The sequence below is a fragment of the Loxodonta africana genome, chromosome 8, assembly GCF_030014295.1.
Source record: "Loxodonta africana isolate mLoxAfr1 chromosome 8, mLoxAfr1.hap2, whole genome shotgun sequence".
Lineage (NCBI taxonomy): Eukaryota > Metazoa > Chordata > Mammalia > Proboscidea > Elephantidae > Loxodonta > Loxodonta africana.
The window spans coordinates 10880453-10901341 of NC_087349.1; the positions used below are offsets into that span (position 1 = coordinate 10880453).

General features: G+C 46.5%; 1 protein-coding gene across 2 annotated transcripts in view; it reads left to right on the forward strand.

The window, feature by feature from the left end:
- Positions 1 to 14475: 14475 nt before the first annotated feature.
- KIAA1549 (KIAA1549 ortholog) overlaps positions 14476 to 20889 on the forward strand; it is a 72630-nt gene continuing 66216 nt past the window's right edge. The window contains exon 1 of one of the 2 annotated variants that reach the window (XM_010599776.3): positions 14476 to 18215. In XM_010599776.3, the coding sequence (XP_010598078.1) occupies positions 15545 to 18215 (2671 nt within the window). In that variant the 5' untranslated portion in view covers positions 14476 to 15544. The remainder of the gene's footprint in view (positions 18216 to 20889) is intronic. The other variant, XM_023539180.2, reaches the window with a different exon arrangement.

Genomic DNA, 20889 nt, shown 5'->3' on the forward strand with positions numbered 1-20889 from the left:
TTGATGGGTTGGGGCACCTCGTCTTCCTGACCTGAACGTTGACCGCTGGCAGCTGTTCCCCCTGCCCCCATGCCTCCCACCAGGCTGGTGAAATTCAGTGGAGAGCTCATTACTGTGTGAACTGGAAGTTCCCTAACCCGGAGAAAAAACGTAGGCGCCGTGAGGCTTGGCTATTAATAGAGCCCTTCCCGGCAGGGGCATTAAATGATTATGCCCGGGCATTAGCCAGACTCTGTCTGGGGGGCGGGGTTCCTGCTCTGTTCTCACGGGCACCACGCTGTTATTCACACGTCTCTGAGTGTGGGATAGGGCAGGAAAGGACCCAGATTCTCTTTTGCTCTTTTCTAGAAGCTCTAGTTAAGGGGTTTGGGAAGGAGCAGAAATGGGGACTGTTTAACCATCGTGTTTTAAGGGCATTTTAGTGCTTCATTAATTCAGCCTTTGGAAAGGGCCTAAAATAAAGCTATTTCTGGGGAAATATTCTGACATTCCCATTTCCTCCTCCCCTTTCTCTTCATAATTGTCATCATTTCCAAGATCTTCTGTATTCCGTCCTCACTACCTTTTTTGGAAATTTGAGATATGTATATATAGAGAGAATGAGAAAAAGAGAGAGACAAGGGCTTTATCTTAATACATTATAGAGTCAGCAATTTATGTGTAGCCTTTCTAAAGAACAATACAGAAATCAGGATCTTTGTATTGAATTCCTAATCAAGCGGCTTATGAAGTGTTCTAAAACACACATAAGTTATTGTTTCAGATGCCAAATAATTATTATTCTTTCCATAATTGTATCTCTGAGCTTTGGAATCTCTTTACTGTATTTTACACAGATAATGCGCGCCTTCTGCGTTTGTTTGCTGACCATGCCCTCCCTGCCCCAAGAGGTATTTTCGTAAGTGTGCCATGCTCATTTTTTTTTTTTTTTTACAGCAATATGTAAGAGAGGATTGGCATGGCAGCATTTGTAAGGGTGCCTCAACGGGGCAGGGGAGGGTGCAGCCAGAAAACCAGTGCAGAGGCTGGGCGTTATTTGTGTAAAAATAGGGTAATTAACACACTCTTTAAAAAGCCCAGCCTTTTTAATAGAATAATGGACGTAAGCAATGATTGTCAGTGACACTTAATCATTAAGGGGGAAAGTTGACTGAGAAGCCTTATGGGGGATGGACCAGACTGTCACTACCAAAACGCCCTGATAAATTTCAGTGTCACTAAAAGTGGGCCAACCAGGCATTAGCGCCTCCTGATGTCACGGAACAGACATACAAAGTGCCACCTATGAAGTATTCTTGCCAAATATATTGAACCTGAATTTAATCAAGCCTCTCTATCTACCAGTTTGTAGAAAATGTAGGGGATAGAGGAGCATGTTAAATGACACCGTGAGACTATATCCACCAAACACAGAATGTAGGCTTTCTACATGGACAAATGACCGCTTTTCTTCAACAAATGAACAGTGAGAGCTTAAAAAAAAAGGAGGGGGACTGTTACAGAGTAAGAGTCTTAGGAGATGTGTCAACCAAAGCAACATGTGGACCTTGTTTGGATCCTGATTTGAAAAAAGGCAATTGTACAAAATTATTTTGTGACCATTGATGAAGACAGTGTGGACTGGACAGCTAGGTGACCAAAACGCTTTGCTGTTGAGTCAATTCTGACTCATAGCAACCCAAGAGGACAGAGTAGAACTGCCTTATAGGGTTTCCAAGGAGTGGCTGATGGATTTGAACTGCTGACCTTTTGGTTAGTAGCCGAATCCTTAACCACTGCACCACTAGGGGTCCAACTAGATGACATTAAGAAATTATCTTTAATTTTGTTGGGTATGATAATGACATTTCAGTTATGATTTGTAAAAGTCCTTACCTGTTAGAGATACTGAAGTATTTATTGGTGAAATGAATGGCGTCTGGCATTTGCTTCACCTTCGGTTAAAACACAAACTTGTGGGAGGTGGGGAGAGATGAAATGAGAATGGCAGAAAGTTGAGAGTGTTGAAGGTTGGCCATGCGTTCTAGTCTCAGCTGTCATATATGTCTGAAAATTCAAAATAATAAGTTTAAATGCCAACAATAAACCAGTTTTGGCATTTTTAACATTTTACTTTAAATAACAGAAACAACTATGGAACCTGCCATACTAGTAGAACCTCGGTTTTGGGGAATTGCGTTTTGGCTTATCTACGCATTTGATCTGGTTGGTTTCTTGGCAAATGAGTATTTATATTAAGTTTGTGTTCCTCCTTATCCTGGAGTCACAAGGAGTGCTCAGATAAGCCAAGAGAAATCGTAATTATGGATACTTAGAGAGTTAACGCTATGGATAATTGCTAATCAGCAGGCTCTTCGTACCAATAAGCAGGCAGAAGAAGGGGTATGGGAGCAGTTGTCAGTGAATGGAAATAAAGGTGGGAATGATTTGTGTGCTTGACTGAATTGGATTGAAGGAGGATATGTAAATAGCACTTGATTGGATATGATCGCTAAAGGTGGCCCCTTCTGACTGCTGGGAACCCCAGGTCCTCTCTCCACCCTAATGAAGGTAGCGCAATAGGGGTTGGAAGTCAGACTGTTTTTCTTTTCTCTTCCTCAGTGACTTCAGTGATTAGCTTGGTGCAGATTATCACCAAGTCGGTATCCTTGGCTGGAATTGCTCTCTTGAACGCTAGAATCGCACTTGTACTCACGTGGAATGGGCTCCTTGCCGTCCGCGCCAGCCTCACCAGCCAGGCTCACCTTGACAGCTCTGCACTGTCCACAGCAGCTATCCCCACATCTGTCAGAATCTCCCCTGTCTCGGGCCATCTTGCACGCCATCCCCTCTGCTTGGAGCAGTCCTTCAGTCTTTCTCTCCTGGCTCCTTAACCCTCCAGCCTCAGCTCAAGCATCGCCTCCTCTGGGTCGCCTTCCCTGACCTTCCTGTCCATCTTCTCAACCACAGCCCCTTGCTCATTTTGTTAACTATCTTCTCAATTTGTGATTATTGGCTGTCTCCTCTTCTAGATTGTGAAGTCCATGCGGGGGCTTTCTGTCTTGGTTAACACGGTGTCCCCTGTACCTAGCTCACTTGGGCAGTAGATGTTTGTTGGGTTAATGCATGACCGATTGACTGCATGAATGAGCATGTTGGACTTTGGGCTAGACAAGGGTGACACCGTTGAAAGATAGAGCCCTCCCTTCAAGTGGCCCACCATCTCCTGGGGGAGGCAGATAAGCAAACTGCAAATTGCAATGTAAGTTTCCTTGGACAAGCATGCGCAGGGTTCCAGGGAAGATGTGGGTGGAGGGGGGGCCTGGAGGCACGCTAGGGTTAGGGACAGAAGAGAGGCAGGTTTCCCAAGGAGGGAACAGCGTTTGCACAAGCATGAAGGACAGAGAGCTTGGCTGGTTGTGGAGGACAGTGACACTATGGACAGACAGTGATGGAGACTTGAGGGCTGTGTGTGTCAGCTGAGGACTCTGTGTTCCTGAAGACAGTTAAGAGCCATTGAAGGATTTTCAGACGAGGGTGACATGGTTATAGATTTTTATTTCCTTCCTTTAGGTGAACCTCAGATGCACAGGAATGGATTGGTCAGCTCCGCATGTTAGAGGACTCAGATGGGCTCGGGGCCAGAGGAGGCTGCAGGGCTGAGCATGGGGTCTGGCCTCTGGGGAGAGAGCAGGGCCACCATGGCCAGGAACACACCTCTGCTCGGGGCATTTCTCAGCATGGCTTCCCTTGGGCAGCTCCTGTGATCCTCTGCCCAAGGTCAGAATTGTCCTTCTGGAGGCGCTCTGCCTTGCTGGCCCACCACCATTTCTACTTGGGGCTTACGATGCCACTGTATGGGCGCTTCTAGAAGAATCCAGTCTTTGCTATTGAAGGGATGCTTCTGGACACTTTGGGCTCCCCCGTCTCTCGCAACACACTCAGAGTGAGGGAGGAGTGGGGTCGGTGCCTGAAGTCTAGAATATCTACCTCCTCCATGCAGAAAGCTGGACCTCACATGGACACTTTGCAAGGCAGGGCTCCAAGCCCAGACTGAGGAGCTGCAGGCGGCTGGAGAAACTGGGGAACCACCAGCACTAGGAAAGCCTGGCTGTGGGAATGAGTTATTAATGAGCATATGAGGGGGCACCTGGGTTGTTTTAGGGGATCGCTAGATACTCAAGTGGAGATGTGTACTGAACAGCTGAGCCTGTGACGCTAATCTAATCTTTGACTCTTTCTTCTTTCTTATCCACACATCGCATCAGTTGCTAAGGTTTAGAGTTGAGGTCTTGTACTTACTATTCCATCACGCCCTCCTCCTCCTTCCGCATCTGCTGTGTGTGCCTACCACGGGTTGCCACTGGATGCTTCTCTCCACTCCGCCAAGTTAATTTTTCTGCAGCCAAACACTGATCAAAGGGTGCTTTGCTAAAAGTACTCAATGGCTTCCCATTGACTACTACCATTCTCACACCCTCGGCCAGCTTTTCTAGCCTTCTGTCCGGCCAAGTGGAGTGACTACTGTTCGTGTCCCCCAGTGTCCTGTCTTGGGACCTTTGTCCAGGCTGCTGCCTCTGGTGGCCATGGCCCCTCTCTCTTTTACGCCTCCGGCTTCTTTGACAGAAAACCAAAGCCTGAGTTAGAGCCGAGTTAAGGACTTCAGCCTGTAGCACAAGCTGTTTGTTGTTGGAATTGGACCCATCGGTGCGGCTCCGGGGACCCACGTCTGTGTCTGTGTGGAAATCGGTGGCTGCTGGTTTGGGAGGAGAGTGCCACCTCATGCTTTGTTGTGGGGTGCGTGTGCTGTTCCAGCTCCGAGTGCAACCGGAGATGGGAGATTATCTCCAATCCCGCAGTGTCCTTTTCCCGTTGTTATGGGACTGTGCCTTGAATTAAATTATTTTAGAAGCAGATGGCGGACTGAGAATTTTTTTGCCTTTGTTCTGAGTGAGTTGAGTTTTTAGCGTAGTTTGTTTTGGTTACTTAAAGTGCTAACAGGCTTGCCTTCCAGGCTGGGGAAAGAAGTTGGCGTTTTCATTTAGGAAAGAACAAGGCCAAGCCAAACATCTCCCGGTGCTTACTCTGCCCTGTGCTTTGAATGAAACCAGCATTTTAATATCTTCAGGTGAGAAAATCACGCCAAGAAATAGTGAATCCCTAAGTCCCAAGAATTTTGCTGAAGATCATTCAAAAACGGCTGCAGCAGTATATTGACAGGGAACTGCCAGAAATTCAGGCCAGAGAAAAGATTGAAGTTGTCAAGGATTTCATTTTACTTGGATCCACAATCAACACCCATGGAAGCAGCAGTCAAGAAATCAAAAGACGCATTGCATTGGGTAAAGCTGCTGCAAAAGACCTCTTCAAAGCGTTGAAGAGCAAAGATGTCACCCTGAAGACTAAGGTGAGCCTGGCCCAAGCCATGGTATTTTCAATCACATCATATGCATGTGAAAGCTGAACAATGAATAAGCAAGACCAAAGAAGAATTGACACCTTTGAATTGTGGTCTTGGCGAAGAATATTGAATATACCATGGACTGCCAAAAGAATGAACAAATCTGTCTTAGAAGAAGTGCAACCAGAATGCTCCTTAGAGGCAAGGATGGCGAGGCTGCGTCTTACCTACTTTGGACATGTTGTCAGGAGGGATCAGTCCCTGGAGAAGGACATCATGCTTGGCAGAATACAGGGTTAGCGGAAAAGAGGAAGACCCTCAACGAGGTAGATTGACACAGTGGCTGCAACAATGAGCTCAAGCGTAACAACGATTGTAAGGATGACGCAGGACCGGGCAGTGTTTCGTTCTGTTGTGCATAGGATAGCTATGAGTCGGAACTGACTTGAAGGCACGTAACAATAACAAGTCCCAAGATGAAGCCTATTCTGAAGTTTTAACTATAATATTATGTTGTTGTCATTGTTAGGTGCCTTCTAGTTGGTTCCGATTCCCAGCGACCCTGTGCACAACAGAATGAAACACTGCTTGGCCCTGCGCCGTCCTCACTATCATTGCTACGTTTGAACCCATTATTTCAGCCGCTGTATCAGTCCATCTCACTGAGGGTCTTCCTCTTTTTCGATGACCCTCTATTTTACCAAGCATGATGTCCTTCTCCAGGGACTGGTCGTTCCTGATAACATGTCCAAAGTATGTGAGACTTTTGGCTGTCCATAATAGTATGGATTTGTGAAAAGCTTTGCTATACCATTATTTCAGTTTTGTTACAGTGGTTGTTTTCTGAAGTTGCTGGTTCATCTGTTCATGTACTGGTGAAATCACTAGTTGTCATCTGTGTCGCCACCTCTAGACAGGAAAAAAAACCAAAAATAAATCCATTGCTGTCCAGTCAATTCTGACTAATAGCAACCCTATAGGACAGAGTAGAACTGCGCCATAGGGTTTCCAGGGAGTGGCTGGTACATTCCAACTGCCAACCTTTTGGTTAGTAGCCGAGTTCTTAACCGCTGTGGCACCAGGGCTAGACAAGAAGTGGGAAGCGTGACTAATTATGAGGGATTTCTCCAGGGAAACAGAGCATGTCGGAAGTAAAGGAGGACCTGTTTCTGTCATCTTGTGCTCTGTTCTTGGGGCCCTTGGCCCTGTTGATTCCCCTCTGGCTGAGATTATAGCAGCGCTTTTAGTTGGGATTTTTTCCAGCCCAAACTGGAGTCCCCCACTACTGCTGCAGTAGTCATTTGTCATCTTGAGGGGCAATGCTGCTCTTTCTCCTCTAGGGACTTCCTAGTTGTGTGAGCATCCAAGGGCCACTGAGTTGACGGGGCAATGTGGATGTGACCTAGGCTTGGCCAGCTGAACACGCCGCCCACCCCCCCCGACTTGGAATATTGAGGGCATGATGCCAGGAAGCAGGCCCAGCAGAGGAGCCAAGAGAACACTGGCAGTTGCTCAGTGGCGGTTCCAGCCATGGCACCCTCGGTGGTGAGACCCCAACGGGGTCTCAGCTGCCCAGCCTCACTTGGCTCTTGCCTGTTTTCTAAGCCTGAGCTTCTTGTCCATTCTGTGGACTCTTAGGTATCCTTCCGTTGAGCCCCGTTCCTGCTTTTGTTAGTCAGAGTTGTTTCTGTTGCAAACCATAAGGAAGCCTGACGAGAAAACCCACAGCAGAAGTGTGGTGTCCCATTTCAGTTCTGTACGTGAAAGGTCAACACTTAAAGAACCACGTTTCAGGTAGTACTTCTCAGGAACTCTAGATCTTATTTAGCAGATCAGGGAATGGAGGAGACCCAGGAATGCGAAGTGAGCTACCCAGAGTTGGCAGCTAATTGTCTTGGGGGTAGACTAGGATGGGAGCCCCTGGGTGGTGCAAATGGCTAACATGCTCAGCTGCTAACCGAAAAGTCAGAGGTTCGAGTCCACCCAGAGGTACTTCAGAAGAAAGGCCTGGTTATCTACTTCTGAAAAATCAGCCATTGAAAACCCTGTGGAAACCCTGGTGGTGTAGTGGTTAAGTGCTGTAGCTGCTAACCAAAAGGTTGGCAGTTCAAATCCACCAGGCGCTCCTTGGAAATTCTATGGGGCAGTTCTACTCTGACCTATAGGGTTGCTATGAGTCGGAATCGACTTGATGGCAACGGGTTTTTTGGTTTGGGTGAAAACCCTATAGAGCACAGCTCTACTCTGACACATATGAAATCACCATGAGTCGGAGTCGATGCGAAGGCAACTGGTAGACCAACATGAGACCCAAGGGCTCCAGGCTGTTGTTTCCAGCAATCTCTATCCATTACAGTGCCGCTTGTTTGAGTCAGCTGGGAAAGATGAGAAATATGGCAATTGAGGCATTTTGATGTTGGCTGTGACATAATAAGGTGCCCTGGTGGTACAGTGGTTAAGAGCTCAGCTGCTAACCAAAAGGTCAGCAGTTCAAATCCTATCATCTGCTCCTTGGAAACCCTATGAGACAGTTCTACTCTGTCCTATAGAGTGTCTGTGAGTTAGAATTGACTTGAAGACAATGGATTTTGTTTTGTTTTTGTTCTGGTGATGTAATAAAAGTTGAGAAACAAAGAATGTTATAGTGAGACTTCTAAAAGAAATTTTTAAATAGTTGTGATCTTAAAATATTTGGAATACCCAACCAGTGGCTTTTCATTTGTCCTTAGCAGAGGCTTTTCTGTGCAGAGAGCTTGTCTCGGATCGTCCTTGGTGTGAGTCCCTGGGTCCAGCTGGAGCTCCAGAATCTGATTTGGCAGCAGTAGTTTTTCCTGACATGGGACAGTTTCAGACTGTAGCTCCTGTAGAAAAGCCTGGCAAGGCAACCCCGTTCCACTGCTGCAGGCAGCTCCCTCTCCTGCTCCTCCATGTCCAGTCCATATATCACTGTTCTGCAGCTCTCTGCCACCCATTCTCAGTGGATGTCCTGGCCTCATTTTTCATAGGGGAAAAACCATATAAACAGGCGACCTCTGACCAGAGTTCCCTTAAATTTTCACCAGCAAATCTGTGAAACTTGCCCATCTCCACACTTACCCTCTCAGTCTCTCCTCCAGTTGAGGATTAAAGGCCATTTCCTTTCTGGCGCCATCTTGAAATCTTTATCTTTCCTCTACTTCCCCTTCTGTGTCCTCCGGGGGGCCTCTGTTACCTGTTTCTCTCCCTCCATGGGGTCCTCAAAAGTCCTGGTCTGTGAACCCTTGTTTTCATACAAGGCAAGATAAGGAGCGTGCACCCAAGTGTGAATTAACCCCTCAGGGAGCGTGCAGTCTAGTTGAGCTGACATTTTTGTAGCACGCCCTACTCTCTGATTTCCATGCTGGCTTGAGCACGTTATCTCATTGCAGACCAGAAACAGAAAGCTTGTGGACCACACTTTGAGTAACACTGGTCTAGGACACCCTTATCATTACTCACACCTCACCAACACACACACACACATACCCACACACACACACATCCTTATACCTCCAGGCACATTTTGCTTTAAACATGAAAGGCAAAACCTTTGAACTTTTAGAATATAAGAGAGTATCATGCTTTTTCCTGTAGGGAAGGATTTCTTTAACCTTCCTTCTTAAGGCAGACACATGAGAATCTCAAAAAGTAACAGATGGGATTGATAAATTTGACTATATTAACAATGAGAACTTCTGTTCATCAAAAGACACAATGAAGGGAATCAAACAAGTCACGACCTGGGAGAAGTTATAACTTAATAGAAAAATGGGCAGCAGAACTGAGAAGGCACTAGACGAGGCTCTGGAGAGGCCAGCAGACACAGAAAAGGTGCTCAGCCTGTTATGATCAGGGAAAGGCAGATGAAAACCACAAGGTTTCACACCAGCCAGATTGGTAAACCATGAATGTTGATGGGGAGAGGGTACCAACGCTTGGTTAGGATTTGCAGGAATCAAGCTCCCATGTGTTGCTGGTGGGAGCATAAAGTGGTTCTACACTTTGCAAAGTTGCAGATGAACATATCCTTTGATCTGGCTGTTACACATACACGCATATATACCTCATAGACACGTATGTGCCCCAGGAGCTGTCCCTGGGGGGCGCAAATGGGTAAGCACTTGTCTACTAACTGAAAGTTTGGCGACTAACCGAAAGGTTGATGGTTTGAATCCTCCCAGAGGCACTTTGGAAGAAAGGCTTGGCGATCTGCTTCTGAAGGGTCACACCATGGAGACCCTGTGGAGCAGTTCTACTCTAAAAACACATGGGGTCGCTATGAGTCGGAGTCGACTTGATGACAACCGTTGTTTTTTGTGTGCTCCAGGAGATGGGTTAGAAAGTTTGTATCGGAAACGTTTGTAATAACGAAAACTGGAAATAGTCCAACTGTCCACCCACAGTAGAATGGACAAACAAATACTGGCCTATTCATACGATGGAATTCATATTTCAGTGAAAATGAGTGAATTAAGGCTACACCTGGGGGAAAAAACCATAGATGAATCTGAAAAACCAATTCGGAGTGAAAAAAATAACTTGCAGGAGGATACACGCAGTTGAACTTCATTCTCATAAAGTTTGAAAACATGCAAAGCTGAAGGATAGCCTTTTTGGGGATATACCCACGTGGTAAGGCTAAAGAAAGGCAAGGTACTGAGAAATGCATCATTCAAGGTAGTGGTTACCTCAGTGGGAAGGGAAGGTGACTGGCAGCAGGGACTTTGAAGGTAAGAGTTCTTTTAAACTGAGTAGTGGGTACTCAGGTGTTCTTTGTATTACAGTAGTTCCCTACCGCCTTATCCGTGGTTTTGCTTTTCGAGGTTTCAGTTACCCACGGTCAACCATGGTCCAGAAATAGTAGCCAAATGCCTCTGTCATTCCCCTCACTTCATCTTACATAATTTTTATTACAGTATACTGTTATAATTGTTCTGTTTTATTATTAGTGATTGTTATTAACCACTTACTGTACCTAATTTGTTTTTTTTTTTTTTTTTGTACCTAATATATAAATTAAGCTTTACCATAGATAAGTACGTATAGGAAAAAACAGTTTATATAGGGTTTGGTACTTCCGTGGTTTCGGGCATCCACTGGGGGTCTTGGAACGTATCCCCTGAAGATAAGGGGGGGACTACTGGATTATCTACACACCTGATGTGTATTTTTATAAATCGTGTTTCTTATCCATTTGACATTTGACGGCAACAAACCAGTACCAGCTGGAGGAGAGGGTAACCTGGTAGAAGGCATGTTGTTGGGGCTGGAGAAAGAAAGAGCCTGTTTTCTAAACCAGGAAGGAAAGTACGAGAGAGGTAGAAGGGGAGGTGGTGGGTGATTTTATTTGTTGTTGTTGTTAGTTGCCATCCAGTCGATTCCTGACGACCCCGTGTGTGCAGAGTAGAACTGCTCTGTCGGGTTTTCAAGGCTGTGATCTTTCAGAGGCAGATCACCAGGCCTATCTTCCGAGGTGCCTCTGGGTGGGTTTAAACCTCCAACCTTTCGACTAGTAGGTGAGCACCTCACTGTTTGCGCCACCCTGGCTGCTCTGGATGATTTTAATAATGGCACTGAAATCCTCCTCGGGCACCCTGAGAGCTAGAGGAAGAATCAAGAGTTGCTCGAGACTTGCTGACTTGGGGTAGTGGTTTCATTATCTGTCTGCTTTTGTTTTTAAACTCTTAGAAATTCTAGGGGATCTTGTTTTGCTGTTAATTTGACATCCACAGGGATTTGAAATAACTCATTATGTTTTGGAAACTCCACAATTTAGCAAAGAAGCAACAATAATGGTTCAGTTTGGGTTAAAGCTCTTTGGAGGGTTTTGACACTGCTGTCCTTTGGGTTTCGCAGGCCAGCCCTCAGAGGATGCTGTTTTTCCGGCCACAGGCCTGCAGCTGTGAACTGTTATCAGGTAGACAGGAGACCTCACAGGCCCCAAAGCATGCCTTTGCATAAAGTATTCATGTCCCAGGCTGCCATAGCAAAACTGGGTGCTTAGGACAAGCAAAAACACATTCTCTCACAGCCCTAGAGGCCAGAAGTCCGAAATCAAGGTGCTCTCTTTGGAGGCTCTAGTGGAGGATCCATCCTTGTGGGTCCCAGCTCCTGGTAGCCCCAGGCACACCTTGGCTTGTGGCAGCATCACTCCCATGTCTGCCTTTGTTTTCTCTCTCCGTGTCTATTCTCCTCTTATATAAGGACAGCAGTCATATTGGGTTAGGGCTCACCCCGCTCCTGTGTGACCTCGTGTTAAATGAATCAACTTAATTGCTTAGCTGCTTTATTGCTGATTGCATATGCGTGAACCCTACTTCCAAACAAGGCCACATTCACAAGTCCAGGGGTTAGCACTTCTCATTGGAGGTAGCAATTCAACCCACAACATAGATTCATTAACATAATGTTTTTTCAATTTAATTACAATATTATACAACCTGGCACGTTTTTCAATTTAATATCTTCAACAATTTTAATTAAATGGACTGATTAGGCTACACATGGTGTGTTGTGACTGTAGCAGAAAGATGTGGCTGTCTGGTCCCGTAAAGATTTATAGCCTTGGAAACCCTATGGGGCAGTTCTACTCTCCTATAGGGTCACTATGAGTAGGAATCGACTCGGCGTCAGTGGGTTTGGTTTAGTTTTGGGGTGTTGTGAAGAGCACTTCCTGCCTGAGAACTTCTGAACCTGCCCTTGGCGCTAGCTCTGCCGTGGGTGTCATTTTGATCAAGTCAGCTGAAACCCTTTGAGCCTCATTTGCAATGAGAGCAGCTTGGCCTCGGTCTTAAGGGGTCTATTTGGCTTGAACAGTCAAAGATTCTATGATCGACTATTTAGGAAAGATTTCCAGGTAGAAAAATAGGACTTAAAAAAAAAAGTAAAAACACCAAATTGTCTTGCTTGTGTGAATTTAAGACAGGCGAGTTCCTCCATGCTTGTTCCTCCTGTGTCATTAATCCCGGCAAATCCAGTGTTGTGGAAAGAGAAGGGGGCAATTCCTGCTCTTTTAATTACAGTGCAGTCAGAGCCCGGACAGGTCAAGACACGTGGTGGTGGTTTTTGTTAGCTGCCACCCTGTCAGCCCCGACTCACGGGACCCATGACAGCTATATTCTGTTCTGATCCCAAGGGTTTTCATTGGCTAATAACAAGTACATCGCTGGGCCTTTCTTCTTAGTCTGTTCTAGTCTGGAAGCTCCGCTGAACACAGTCCACCATGGGTGACCCTGATGGTATGTGAAATACCAGAGGCATAGCTTCTGGCATCAAAGCAAGACACAAGCCACCACCCAGGGATGGATTACCCAATAAACAAGGTACGCGCGGCTTACTTGCGTTTACTAATCTGTTGTGCACAATTTCACCTGTTTTTCAACTTAATATCGTCAACATTTTAATTAAATGGAGTGATTAGGCTACACGTGGTGTGTTGTGACTGCAGGAGACAAAAAAAATCAGATGTGGTGAAACCCATGTGAAATTGTGCACTGCAGGTTGGTAAATAAACACAATTAAGCCCCCGTGTACCTTGCTTACTGGTTAATCCGCCCCTGCCGCCGCGGTAGGACAAACTGACAGATGGGTGGTGAAGACGTGGTAGGCGCCCAATGATATGTGTGCTATGCTGCAGGGCCTCAGCGCTTGCTATTCAAAGTGTGGTTGGAGACCCACAGCTGGGCATCCCCTGGGAGCAGTGGGGCTCAGGGCACCCCCAGACCTGCAAAAAGGTGCCTGCACACGCAGGGAAACGTTTGAGAAGCTCTGGAGCCCTTCCAACCCCTTTCCTTTCTCTTAAAGAGAGAACCTTTTGCTCTCTGCTTAACCAACATTTAGAGCTTGAAAATTGATCTCCAGGGCTTGAAATTGGAGTCCCTGATGCTTTTATGCTGAGAGAGAGACTCACGGGGTTTTCCAGCCTCCTCCTGAATTAAGCAAAGAAATAATTCCCTGTGGCATGTTAGCTGCTGTCTCATCAGAGCATGCTCCTCTCTCCTGAGGCTTGGCCAAAAGGAAAAAAAAGCATTTCTACCTGGTACCCCTCCCATTTCTCAACAGGAAGTCCTTGTGACTGGACATTTTCTAGACAGGAGAGTTTTTTTCCATTGATCACCTTTCCTTCCCTGTTTCCTGTCCTTGGAAGGCAGAGTGGGTTTTATTCTAATTTGCATCAGATACTTGGGATCATAGTCACTCGCTGATGCTTCTCTTGGCTGTTTTATCCGTTGCAGTCTTCTGATTCATTTACAGACTGTTTCTGATTCATTTAGAAAGAGACCTTGCTCCTTTCTCAGATCTTATATTTAAAAACAAATTATGTCATAGCAGAGTTTTTAAACAGACGCATAAAATGATTCGTCCTTAGGAAAACTCTCAGCTCTATATGCTGTATAGTTTGACAGAATTGTGATTTTATTACTTCTTAAATATATAGCACTTTAACCTTTACTATAAGAAGCCCTGGTGCTGCAGTGGTTAAGCAGTCAGCTAACTGAAAGGTTGGCGGTTAGAACCCAGCCAGCAGCTCTGTGGAAGAAAGACCTGGCGATCTGCTTCCATAAAGATTATAGCCAAGAAAACCCTACGAGGGAGTTCTTCTCTGTCACACGGGGTCACTATGAGTCGGAACCGACTTGATGGCACCCGACAACACCAACAACCTTTACTATAGAAAAGAATAGTGGCTACTTTACTGCAGTGGTAATAAATACCATGTTTACTTTTATCCAACTTGGAACGTGACAGGTAAATAATAAGAGCACTTAGATACAGGCGCTCATTTGTCCAGACCATAGTTGAGGAGGCTTGAGAGGGGGGCAGGGAGAGATGAAAGCCAGACCCAGAGCTAGTGTGGGGCCCACATTGGTGCATGGCCTTGTCCACTGGGTCTGGGAGACACCTGGGCAACTGGGAGCACCCTTCCCTGGTAGTGAGTGATGCTGTCAGCGTTGTTGTGGGCGTTTCTCTTAGGGACAGCTCTTCTGATCACTGAAAAGGAAGAGCGTGGGCTTCAGGGTCGAGGCCAGCCCACGCTCTCGTTCCAGCTTCCCCTCTTACCAGCGAGTGGTCCTGTCATTGATTTATTGACCTCCTCTGAGCCTCTTTCCTCCTGTGATAAATGAGAGTGTGGATGAGACAGCCTGCTAAGGCCTCCTCCTTTTCCAGTATTCCACAGTTCTGCGGACATGAGTGTAAGCCGTTAGAAAGTATATATGTCAGTGTGTACACACACCACACATACACACACGACAAATATACACATACCACACATACACACACACTTCACATACACACAGACCACACACCTCATATACATACACACCACACACCATACACACCACGTATACACACATGCACACCATGTATACACACACACCACACACCATACACACCACGCATACACACACGCACACCATGTATACGGACACACCACATGCACCACATATACACACACACAACACACATACACACAATGCCACAAACATACATACCACAAACACACATATACACCACATATACACATCACACACACACCACAAACACACACATACTACGCACATGCACACCACATAACACCATATATCCACACCACACACATACACACCACACGCCCCCCACAAACACGCATACATCACAAACACACCAAATACTTCCCACTATCCACACTGCACTACGCATACACACCACACGCATGACACACATACACCCCACAGACACACCACACACATGTATACCACACATACCACAGACATACCACATGCATGCACACCACACACGCACACACCACACACATACAAACCACACACATACATATCACATATACACATACACACCACACACATATTCACACACAAACACACACCCACTGAAAAGCTTAAGTGAAGGTGCGGCCCAAATTTATGAATACCTGCACACATTGTCCCAGTGGTGATTCTGGTAATTTCTGGCTTAAACCTAGCTGTCACACTAACTTCTGACTGTGAACCGGGGCTGTTTACAGTAAATGGCCACGTGTGGAATGGGCAGGTTTCATGTCTGAAGCAGGGTGCTACTGGTGGGACTTTGGCTGTGTTGTGACTAACCACCTGTGTCTCCTCAGTGGACCAGCCTCCCCTGGAGCTGCACAGTCTCTCATCACACTCCATGGAGCCCATGCTGGGGAGCAGCACAGCGCACAGCACCGCACATGTGGCCTTAACAGAACCTGCTGTAGAGCCCCCGGGAAGCAGCTCTCCCCGTGTCGCATCACCTCTGCCCACCATCTCTTTTCATAGCACCTTTTTTAATCAAGGAGAAGTGGCCCAGAGTTCAGCAGATCCCAGTGTCTTCGTGGTGAGTTATGTGTCGGCGAGGAGCAACGAGGTGGTCCCAGATGATGACGAGATGGATAACTTTTTGCCAGATGCCCACTGGACCACTTCACGGGCACTGCCTTCTGCACAGGACCTCACAGTCAGCCCCCTCGGGCTGCCAACAGACGCGCCAGGGACTGTGCCGACACCGTCCTTACCCCTTATTTCTTTACACGACCAAGAGGTGGCATCCGCCTGGCACCATGCCACACAGCCGCCCCAGACAGATGCCGAACCCCCCCATCGTCCCCGCCTGTCTGCGTCAGCTTTCCCCACTTCCGAGGGCTGGGGTCCAACCCTGAGCAGGAATTTGGTGCTTTATCCCACTGACATGTTTGGGCCCCAGTCAAGCAGGACTTTGCCCGAGATTGTGGCTTCAGTTGTGAAGAATGCAGAAAACCTTTCCTGGAGTTTTCCGTCTCCAGTGCCTGAGACAGTAGGCTATGACCTCACTCAACAGCCATCTCTCCCCCTGGGGGAGGCCACGCAGCTCCCTGAGCAGGCCCTGACAGCCAGTACAGACGTCTATGCTGAGGTGGCCACCGCTTTGAGTCGAGGTCTAAAAAGCACCGTATCTCCATCAGTATACCCGACCACACCTGTGGTAAACACAGCCCTTGCTTTCAGCAGCCCCACAGATTCTGCTTTGTTTTCAGCCCCTTTTGTATTTGTACCCTTTTCTACTCCATCAGCTGATGTTTCGGATCAACGCTTTCTTCTTACCAACTCCAGTGAAATGTCCAAATTGCCTGGGAACTCGGTGACCCCCAGTGATGTGGTCGACATGCCTGTCCTGAGCCCCACACCTTCACCCGAACTGCACGCGTGGTGTGTGTCCTGCAGTCTGTCTTCACCTCAGCAAGCTCCGTCCTCAAGCTTCCTGGAGAAAGATGTGGGCTCAGGGGATGGCCCCGAGACTTTGTGTTTGACCATATCGGAAGCGAGCAGCCTCACTCCACTGGGCAGCATAGCAACAGCTGACTTCTCCGAATTTGAGGAGAATCCTCAAGAATTTAATACACTTTTCCCCTTAAGACCTGTAGTTTCACTTTCTTCTCTATCTGTGGAAATCCTAGAACCGAGCCTTGGTGCCTCAGCTGAGGCAGACATGAGTAGTGTTGTGTCCACACACGTTTCTCCTCCCCATGACCACCCGTCTGTCGAAGTATCACTCGAGACTGCGTCCTTCAGCGTTTCCTCGGTTGTGGAAACTGAAGTCATGCCATCCAGCATAGTAGCTGTGTTTTCCTCAGACCTTGCCAGTGTTTTCCTTGACTCATCTTTCTCCGTCACAGCAAATAAAAACACCCAGTCACTTGCTATCACAGACTCAAACCTTTTCACACCCTATAGTTTGGTTCCTTCAGTAGCATCTTCGTTTTTCTCCGACCAAGAACCACCCAGTTTTTCCCAACACAGAACTGAGAGTGTTTTGGATTTTCCATCCAGCTTTTTCTCGCCGCCTCCGCCGGAGTTCAGCAGCTTGGTATCTTCATCCTCAGAAGTTCTGGCGTCTACATCTGTGATGTCGAGTGATTTGTCGATGTTTGTTTCTCAGGCGTTTTCTACGTTGGTGGAGGCATTTACATCGTCTGCCTCTGTCAGTTGGCAGTCACCTCCATTTTCTGTCCCTAATTCCACACACCTTGGATTTTCCCAGCTCTGGCCAAGTTCAGACCCTCTTTCAAACACATTCACTTTTCTACCTGGTTACTCTGAAATGCCACCACTGTCGAGTTTCCCGTCTGATTCTTTTAAGTTCTCTGAAGCATCAACGGTTTCGCCGACAGATTCTGACACTCATTTTACCTCAGCTTTCACTGAAACTACCTCCTGTCTTGAGTTTTCACTCATTTCCCAGGAGTCTGCAGTCACCACACTGGCACCCTCTAGTTCTGAGTCTATCTTTGACCTTGCGATTGATGGGACTCTCTTAACATCACCGTTGACTGCTTCTCATGCTCCACCCACGTTCACTGAGTCGTCTCTGTTTTGGACTCCCACGCCTCACAATGATGACATTAGCGCTACAGATCACCCCGTGTCTGTCTTGCCATCTTTTTCCACCATCGTTCCTACCATGACGATATCAGTAACAAACGTGTACCTGCCATCAGCTTCCTCATTTGTTTCTGAGGCGACCCCCTCATCTCTCCCCACAGAGCCAATATTTGTGGGCACATCCTTCGTACCCACAGATTTACCAGTGAACACCTCCACTGAACCCAGCACATCTAATTCCAGTGCTGCTACTGTTCACACTGTAGACCCCACCCTCACCCTGAGCAGCAAGACTACAAGTCAGAATCCCCACAAGGGCCCTACTGCCCCTCCCCTGCTGTCTCTTCCTCCGGGGACCACCACCACTCCCGATGCTGTGGTTGACACACCAGCGCTGATCCCCACCAAGCCACCATATATGTGTGATATCACAGTTCCTGATGCCTATTTGATCACAGCTGGTAAGGTCGCCTGCTTAAAGTCACTTCTCTTGGTTGGGGCAATCCTTTTAGGGTGCTTAGGTAGTACAAACGGTTAACACGCTCGGCTGCTAACCGAAAAGTTGGCGGTTCGAGTCCACCCAAAGGTGCTTTGGGAAAAAAAGGCCTGGCAGTGTACTTCTGAAAACGCAGCCATTGAAAACACCATGGAGCACAGTTGTCTCTGACACATGTGGGGTTGCCATGGATCAGAGCTGACGCCATGACAACTGCTTTTGTTTTTCCCCATATGAAAAGCTTAGGAGATGTATAGCATAGTGGATAGGAGTATAGGCTTTGGAGTCAGACAATCCCTGGGTGGTGGTCCTCATTTCTTTGCCTTTGCCTACCTCCTATGAATTCTACGGGCAGTTATTTAGTGTCTCCAAGCCTCAGTTTCCTCATTTATTAAACAAGGATGATGGTGACACTGACTTCATTGGGTTATTGTAAAGATTTGAATGCATTAATGCATGTAAAATACCTAGCCCAGGGCCTGCTCACAAGGAGCACTCACAGACTGTTATGTACCAGTGAGTAGTAGCCATAAGAATGCATTAAAGATTAAAACGAGCCTGAAAAGTTCTTGGTAGCCTCTGTGTCCTGTTACAGTGTGTGCACAGACGGCATGGTTAAAAGAAATGGGACTTTCATGTTTAGCTCAAATGATGAGTTGAGCAAACGAAAAGGGCAACTCTTGCAATTTCTTATTCGTTTGCTACTCTTTTCCTTTAAAGGAGGGGTGCTTTTTCCTTACATATTCCTGTAAATGTCACTTGACTCCTGAGGAGGAAAAATGAAGTGACGACGTAGCGTCTGGATTCGGTCACAGCTCTGACCTTGCTCTCAATCTGCAGCCAGAGTTACTAGTCAGCCACGCAGGAGTTTTTTTGTGCAGTTGTGGGCTACTTTAGCCATGTTAGCCACAGCCCACAAGATAGACTCTTTTCAAGGATAATTTCCCATGACTGGGGCCCACTTGACCCAAAAAATGTGTACTAATCAATAAGCCTGTTTCTCCGTGTTTAGTAAACGTATCCATCTCTTCTTCATGAGAAATGACTTCTGTTGTCCATGACAGCTTGTGGCCTGTTAGTATATGTTTAAATACAACCTAGTATGGATGAGTAGCTGCCTTGGGTGTTGGTTTGGGTCGAAGTGGGGACTGGGGAGTAGAAACAAATGGCAGGAAAGATGGATCAGAGTAAAGTGGGAGGAAAAGAGAGGAAGGAGGAAAAGAAGGGGTGAGGAAGGAGAAAGAGAAAACCATGCTTGGTCTTTTTCTCCATTCCTCGTGGGGGGACCATGGCTCCTCCACTCACTAGGGTGGTGCTATACCCTCAGATGTTGGAGCAGCTTGAGCCTTTGCTCTCCTTGCCCCTCACCCAAAAACCCTTAGGTTAGTAATTGAGCACAACCATTTGTACCAACCACCAACTGGGGACCTTCTTGTTAATTCATGAAACAAATAATTATTGAGTACTTTGTATGTGAGAGGTGCTTCTAGAAGCTTTAAAGGACTGCAGATGAATAAGACATGGTCCTGTCCTTCAAGGAGCCTCAGGTCTAGTGGGGATGGGTAACGGGCCATGTTGCATGTTTCCTTGGGGGCTGTGTCATGGATTGAATTATGTACCCCAAAAATATGTGTATCAATTTAGCTAAACCATGATTCCTGGTATCGTATCATGTGATTTTCCTATATGTTATAGATCCTGTCTCTATGATGTTAATGAGGGAGGATGGGCGGCAGTTGTGTTAGTAAGGCAGGACTTAGTCTACAAGATTGGATTGTGTCTTGAGACAATCTCTTGAGATGTAAAAGAATGAAGTGAGCAGAGGGGTGGGGGAGGAGTGTACCTCACACCACCAAGAAAGCAGTGCTGGGAGTAGAGTGCATCCTTTGGACCTGGGGTCCCTGCGAGGAGAAGCTCCTAGCCCAGGGGAAGATTGATGAGAAAGCTGACAGAGAAAGGCTTCCCCTGGAGCTGAAGCCCTGAATTTGGACTTTTAGCCTACTTTACTGTGAAGAAATAAATTCCTGTTTGTTAAAGCCATCTACCTGTGGAATTTCTGTTACAGCAGCACTCGATGACTAAGACAGGCTATAATAAGAATGGTTGAAGCCGAGTTCTGTGTGAGTGAATGCGGCCAGTCCTCATTATTCATGGATTCTCTATTTTCAAATTCACCTACTTGCTGAAATTTGTCACCCCAAAATCAATACACACAGCCCTTTTGTGGTCATTCTCAGGAATGAAGAATGCAGAATGATTGCATTAGTTTTAAGAATTAAGAAGAGGAAATGGAAAACCAAACAAAACCATTTTCTAATTCAGCATTATGAGAAATTTATGGCAGAGGAAAGCAAGAATAATAGGGAAAAGACCGGGGAATGGTGATACACTTATTAAACACGGAGAAACAGACTTATTGATTAGTACACATTTTTTGATAGAACTTTTAGGTGTAAAAAAAAAAAAAGTTAAACATAGCTAGAATAGGAATATTTTATTTCCGACAGAATTTTAATACATAAGAATTGTGAAGGTCTTTTCTTTCCCAAGATGAGTGGTGAAAACCCGTCACTCACTGCTTTGAAAAGTGGAAGTGGAAGACCTTATTTTCTAGAGAAAGATGTTAATCTAGTTTTGTT